The sequence below is a fragment of the Arachis duranensis genome, chromosome 10 (assembly GCF_000817695.3).
Source record: "Arachis duranensis cultivar V14167 chromosome 10, aradu.V14167.gnm2.J7QH, whole genome shotgun sequence".
Taxonomy (NCBI): domain Eukaryota; kingdom Viridiplantae; phylum Streptophyta; class Magnoliopsida; order Fabales; family Fabaceae; genus Arachis; species Arachis duranensis.
This window is the reverse complement of record NC_029781.3, coordinates 30,881,340-30,888,480: the sequence shown is the minus strand read 5'-3', so window position 1 is coordinate 30,888,480 and position 7,141 is coordinate 30,881,340. Positions and strand designations below refer to the sequence as shown.

General features: G+C 29.6%; 1 protein-coding gene across 1 annotated transcript; it reads left to right on the top strand.

The window, feature by feature from the left end:
* Positions 1-5,262: 5,262 nt before the first annotated feature.
* LOC107469552 (TATA-binding protein-associated factor BTAF1-like) lies at positions 5,263-6,511 on the top strand. The gene is made up of 5 exons (XM_016088926.3): positions 5,263-5,403; positions 5,491-5,538; positions 5,639-5,784; positions 5,873-5,941; positions 6,335-6,511. The coding sequence occupies exons 1-5, from the start codon at positions 5,373-5,375 to the stop codon at positions 6,509-6,511; spliced, it is 471 nt and encodes a 156-aa protein (XP_015944412.1). The 5' UTR covers positions 5,263-5,372.
* The last annotated feature ends 630 nt before the right edge of the window (positions 6,512-7,141 follow it).

The following is a 7,141-nucleotide window of genomic DNA, read 5'->3' as shown; positions in this document are numbered from 1 at the left end:
AAACTTGTTTTTTTTATATTTTTTAATTTTATTTTTTTTATTGAAATAGGGATAGTTTAGGAATTAAATTAAAAATTTTATTAAAAAGGACGATTTTAATAAAAAAAAAAACGTTAATGACGATTTTAATTCGAAAATTACAAGAGGGACAATTTCGATTCTGGACCAAAACGTTAAGGACCAAAACCATACTTACCCCTTAAAAAATATATATTTTATTTTATACATTAAAAAAAAAGCTAACAAAATATTTAATTACGAGACTTCTTTAAAATATTAATGAGCTATCAATTTGAATTCCATACAATACTCTTTTGTCCATTTTTAATAGCTCATGAATATTTTTTAATAAATTTTTTTAATAAATTTAGTGAGATACGCATGGAAGTTCAATCACTCTTATTCGAATTATATGGTGAGCAATTCAAATTTTATACAATACTCTTCTACCCATTCTTAATAGCTCATGAATATTTTTTAATAAATTTATTTGAATTATACTACAAAAAATATTTGATCCTATGCAAAATAATTTAAAAAAAATTGCTTAAAAAATGTTAGGAGTACTATAAAAATTTATAACGTTCTAATAACTTAGGTAAATGCATGTATGTACTCAAATTTTAAATAAAATACTCTACATAGTCAATAATAATTTAGAAATGAAAGAAAATATTTTATTCCATATAAAACAATTAAAAAAATATTTTATTCTATACAAAATAATTTTTTAAAAAATGGCTTAAAAGATGTTATGAGTACTATAAAAATTTATAATATTCTAATGATTTAGGTAAATATATGATAAAAATATTTTTTTTTTAATTTCTAAATTATTATTGACTATGTAGAGTATCTTTTTAATGTCTTAAGTCATCAGGATATTACAAATTTTTATAGTACTCCTAACTTTTTGTAAGTCATTTTTTTAAAATTGTTTTGCATAGGATCAAATATTTTTTGTAGTATAATTTAAATAAATTTATTTAAAAAATTTATTAAAAAATATTCATGAGCTATTAAAAATAAACAAAAGAGTATTGTATGAAATTCGAATTGATAGCTCATTAATATTTTACAAAAATCTTATAATTAAATATTTTGTTAGCTTTTTTTAATGTATAAAATAAAATATATATTTTTTAATTTTTAAATTATTAATTTTTTTAATAAGTGTATAATTCGAACCAAGCTGGTTCGAATTAGTGTGTGCATGTGTTTGTACATAATTCGAATCAAGCTGGTTCGAATTATATAGAAATGGAGTTTAAATCAGACGTTCGAACTACATATAAATGTGCATTGGTGGATTCATGAAGCAGATTTTAGTTTGACAGATTTGTGTAAAATTTTGCTCCCCTTAGCTTATTTGAGTTTTTTGCCCAATAAAAAAATTAGCAAACAATAAGATTTTATATTCTGTAGATGATGGTAGAAGGAAATTATTTTTAAACTGATGCATTAATGTGTGTAATGCAAAATCATTATAGCAGAGTCATGTATTGCACAACTATGAAAATTGATGATTCTGATTTCTTTTAGATATTTGCGAGAAATTTTAGTGTAACGTTTAATTAAATTTTTTTTATATTTTTTAAAATTTTGAAAACAGAACGCGTATTGTGAATACGCTTGGGGAGGGAGGGGTCGAATTATTCTACCCAACATTTTAAAAAAATATCGTAAAAAATTCAATAACTAAATATTATATTAAATTTTATTAATATTTAAAAAAGATTAATAACTAAATTTGTTCTCGAAAGATCATTGATTCTTTAAATTAATCCTCAAATAATTTTTTAGCCATATTAGTCTTTAAAAGATAAAATATAAGTCAAATTGGTCTTTTCGTTAGTTAGATGATGACGTGTCACGTTAAGTGTCACATGTCACATGTCACCAGATAATTGGTTGATATATCAGATCAGTGACACCTAGCACACCACATGTCAAGCATTTGACATGTAAAAAAGATATTTATAATCAAAATAGTTCTTGAAAATCTAAACATAAGTCATTTTCATCTCTAAAATTTTAAAAATTAATCAAATTAGTCTTTATATAATTTTTTTCATAATATTAAATTTAAAATATTTTTTGAAATATTTTTTATACTACTAATTTTAATAGAAATGTAATTGACAAACAAAAAATTAGTGGTATCTTTTCTTCTTAAAAATTTTGTCAATAAAATTAAAAATTAATATTTTAAATTTCACTAAATAATATAGTTATTATTTTAAAATTTAAATCTTTTAAATTTTTTAAAATTTTAATTTATATTAATGTTTAATTTATATGATAGAATTCAATAATTTAAAAATCAATTTATATGATAAAACTTAATATGTTTAAACACTACAAAAAAAGAGTTTTAAAATGGCATTTATATTACGGCGGTTTTAAAGAACCGCCGTAATATCCAAATTTTATGGCGTTTTTGGTTGTTGTCGTAATTGACTGTGTATTTAATGGCAGTTCTGGTGATTATGGCGGTTTTGAACCGCCATTATCCCAATATATAAAAGGAAAAAGTGCAATCCCTAACTGAAACACTGTACATATACACACGATGGCTCGCTCAATCTCCCTTCTATCTCTCCCTCGTCCTCGTGCTCAATCCATCGCTACCGCCACTTTCACCCTCCACCATCGCTTCCTCTTCAACAGAATCAAAGGTTCCAAGCCACACACCTTGCTTCCCCATTGTACGACGATAACGGATCTCCTTTCAGATCCCGAATCTTCTCCGGTGACAGACCTCCTTTGGCCACATCTCTTCCCATGGTAATCTCCTCCGGTGATGTCACCTCTAACTTCCTCTCCTTTCCATCCTAGCTCTGCGCCTTCTTTGCCAAAATCCTCAGCGCCTCCCTCAGTGTCTTCTTCGATGACATCTCTCTATTGAAGATCTGTAAATCCAAGCCATCACAAACAGAACAAGCACAACTCTCCCCTGCTTCCTCTGTTTTTCTGTAAGTACTATAGATCTCTCTCATCCTTTCTCTTGTCCCTTCTTTAATTTTTTATTTTATTTTTGCGGTATAACAATATAATTAATTACTATTTGTTCTTGTGTTATTAGTTCAATTTGATTAATAATTAAGGTTAAGAATGACATCTTAATTGTATGGTTGTTAGGGTTTTGAGAGACAGGAATTGTAGCTTATTGTGTTTTGAGCACCATGTGTTTGTTTTTATGTGTGTGTGATGGTTAATGTATCTAAATTGGTACTTTTGTATATCAGCTTCTATTGTGCTTCTAAATTGGTGGTTAACAATCGAATTCTTTTCAGATGTAAATTGTAAAGTACATTCTTTAAATTCTTGATAATTTGTTCTATTTGTTCATGAAGTTGGCAGAAAATTTATGGGAGAAAGCCCTGGTGAGTGTTATTCTTTGGTTATTTATGGCAACACTAACTGTGAGTATTCTTGTCTATCCATATCAAATTTGCTTTAATTCTTCCAAAAAAAGAAAAGAAAAAGTGAATCCATGATTATTGATTTGTTTCCATTCTTACATTATAAATGTTCAATTTTGCTATTCAACCGTTCACTTCTGATAATGATTATGTTCTTTTTCTTTTATTTCATTTGATTTGATATAATTTGGTACTTCTAATGTTGCTTGTAATTTTCAATTTTTCATTGATTCTTAATATGAAAGCTCATGCTTTATATCTTACTATGTGGTGGATTGTTTTGTTGAAAGCTTTAAATTTTGTTTGCATTAAAATTCATTTTTATTTTACTAGCACACAACCTGCTCGATGAAATACTTCAACTAAATTCTGCCCTTATCAATGCTTTTATGACAGAACTGGAACCTGATTCTCCGGTTATCCAGGTGATAAATATGATCTTCTTAAGAGGTTATTTTGGTTATTTAAAAGTTTACTTTATGTTATCAACTAATGTTTTTTCCATTGCAGTGTGATTATGATCATCTTTAGTTGTCAACTAGTTCATAATGGAGAATAAATTTTCCATTGGGATTTCCTTATTTGTCATGCTTAAGAAACATGTTTAATGTATGAAAACTTATTCTATTGATTTTCAGAGAGAACTGCGGTGAAAAGATGGATGAATTTCTTTAGAGATGCTTCTACCATTCTGGTCAGTATGACTCTCAGGAAAACTTTGCAACACTGGACAAGAAGCTTAAGGAACATGAGGTAATTTTAATTATGGCGCATCATTTTAATTTGTGTCAAGAACTCAAGATCAACATATGAAGGATGCATGAACTTATCCTTTTCTTTTCATTCTATGTATGCTCTTCTAAGCTTTTCTTTCTGATCTTAATTTAGCCATATGGTTTTTGCTTGTATAATGGGAAATCTTCTAATCGCCTGTTCTATCTATCAATTCCTCCAAACATATTCATAGATGCTGTAAAATGTGCCAGTTCATCAGCATCTTCTGGTAATGGTTGGACAAGAGTCATTGTTGAGAAGCCTTTTGGTCGAGACTCAGAATCTTCAGCTGCTTTAACAAAATCGCTCAAGCAGTATCTTCGTGAGGATCAAATTTTCAGATTTTCTACCTAAACCAATTATGTAATCTACTTTACAAAGGAGCTACAAGTAGATGACTCGTCACTTTACATGTAAGTAATTTTAAGTTATCTGATAACTTTACTTTTAACTAACACATTCTTATTTTGGTCAAAACAATAAATGAGACTCTTTTGGCAGATTTGGGATACAACAGGACAAGAAAGGTTCAATAGTTTAGGTGCTGCATTTTATAGAGGAGCAGATTGTTGTGTTTTGGTGTATGATGTAAATGCACACAACACATTTGACACACTAAACAATTGGCATGATGAGTTCATTAAGCAGGTGTGTACTATTTAGCACCTTTCTAAATGAGCAATACATGAAGATTATATCTTATATGTTTTGGTGTTTGGCCTCAGGCAGATTTGAATGATCATGAAGCATTTCCCTTTGTGTTACTTGGGAACAAGGTTGATGTAGATGGTGGGAACAGTAGAAAGGTATTAAAAAGAGTTTGGGCCTTTGAGATTAATATGCATAGTTTTGAAGTTGAAATCTCATTCAACTTGTTGCAAGTGACTGAGAAGAAAGCTAGGGAATGGTGTGCTTCTAGAGGGAACCTACCATACTTTTGTTTAATTGATACCTGTGTACTAATCTTTTTGTCACTGGCATAGATTCAAGTAGGTGGTTACTGGTTCCCCTTTGTATAAATTAGAAAGTTTGAAAGGGTGGATTTGGTCAAGTATATGTTGGTCGACATCTTTCTGGTGAAAATTTGAATGAGAGAACTGGACCACCATACGTTAAACTTTTGTTCCCAGGTTGCGTTAAAATTTGAGCATAGAAGTAGTAAAGGATGTAATTATGGACCACCATACGAGTGGCAAGTGTACAAGTGAGTGCTAGTTTTGACCTCTGTATTTTCTCTTGGCTCGGTTTGTGTACCTTGCTTCTTTTCAATCTTTTCCCTCTGCTTGTACAGAATTCTTGGTGGCAGTCATGGTGTGCCTCAAGTACATTACAAGGGCAGGTAAGGTGACTATTATGTTATGGTATGTTTCTGGGTCTTATTCTAGAGCTTTTTGAAACGTTTCAAGCTTATGGAATTTTATATGATGTTGTCCGTAAAGACATCGATTATTTGGGACAGCTTCTGTGGAATTACTGCATTTTAGATGAAGGGCATATAATCAAGAATGCTAAGTCCAAAGTTACACTTGCTGTAAAGCAGTTAAAAGCCCAACACCACTTGATATTGAGTGGGACTCCAATACAGGTTGGTGTGGTGATTTTCTGTTCTCATTAAAGGTAAACATATCATGACTAATTAAATAAACACACTACCTCTTTTTTTTTGTGTGCAGAATAACATCATGGACTTGTGGTCCCTTTTTGATTTTCTAATGCCTGGATTTCTTGGAACAGAGAGACAGGTAAAATTGTGATTCCTTTATCAAGGATTAGGAGTTTGATGCTTGCTTCCTCATTCTTCATAATTAAATTAATTTTTGGCACATGGAAAAACTAGGCTATGCTTATCCATGTTTAAAGGCCAAAGCATGTGGGTGTGTAGCGAGGTATAAAACAATTTTTTGGCCTTATACCTAATATTTTATTCTCTTAAATTGATTTGTTTCTTAATATTAGTTTTGTACTTTTATCCTTTTTCGTCACCACCTTCTCATTTATACCTAATGTCTTTGTTTGATCTTTTGAACTTGTTTTATTTTCCTTTCTTTTTCTCTTGAGGAGGGTCATATATATATGACTTGATGTAAGTAGAAAATAATGAAAGGTTGGTTCCATCATTCATTTTTGTTTTGCAGGTAAAGTCTTATTTTCCTTTCCTCATACTAATTATTACTTATGCTCTACTGATTTGGGACGAAAAGAATTTGAAGAGGCTTAAAAGCAGTGGAAAGTTAAAGAAAGTTCTTTGGAGACTAGGAATTTTGGTGGGTTACTTTTTCAAGCTCATGCCAATGCTATCAGAAATGTTATGATGCCAAAAATCAACTTTTTAGCTCACAGCTCATATCCTTTGAGCTTTTTTTTTTCTGGCATGCCTATGCTAATACTTCTCAAAGTAATAATTAGTGGATATGATTTGCTGTATAGAAGTTATTATTTTTGATTTCTAATACTAAAAAATTATATATTATATTTGATACTTTATTTATGAGTTGTGTAATATTTTGTTTATGGGTTATGATTTTTTGTTATTGTGAAATTTTAAACAAAAAATTATTTGTTTAATGTAAAAATAATAGTTAAAAATGCCTTTTTAAACGATAAAAGATGTCATTTTTATTTAGTAAAAGTAGTTCATGAATGCCGTTTTAAAAAATATGAAATGTCATTTTAATTCGGTAAAAATGTCGGTTTTAAACGTCGTATTAACCAATTAAAAAATGCCGTTTTATCTGGAAATAACGGCAGTTTGAACTGCCATTTTAACTAACTAAAAAAATGTCATTTTATCCAGAAATAACGGCGGTTTGAACTGCCATTTTATCCGGAAATAACGGCGGTTTTGAACCGCCGTTTTAACATGTTAAAAAACCGCCGTTTTAACCATGGGAATTGTGGCGGTTTTTTAAAAACCGCCGTAATAACCAAATGGCGCTTAGAAT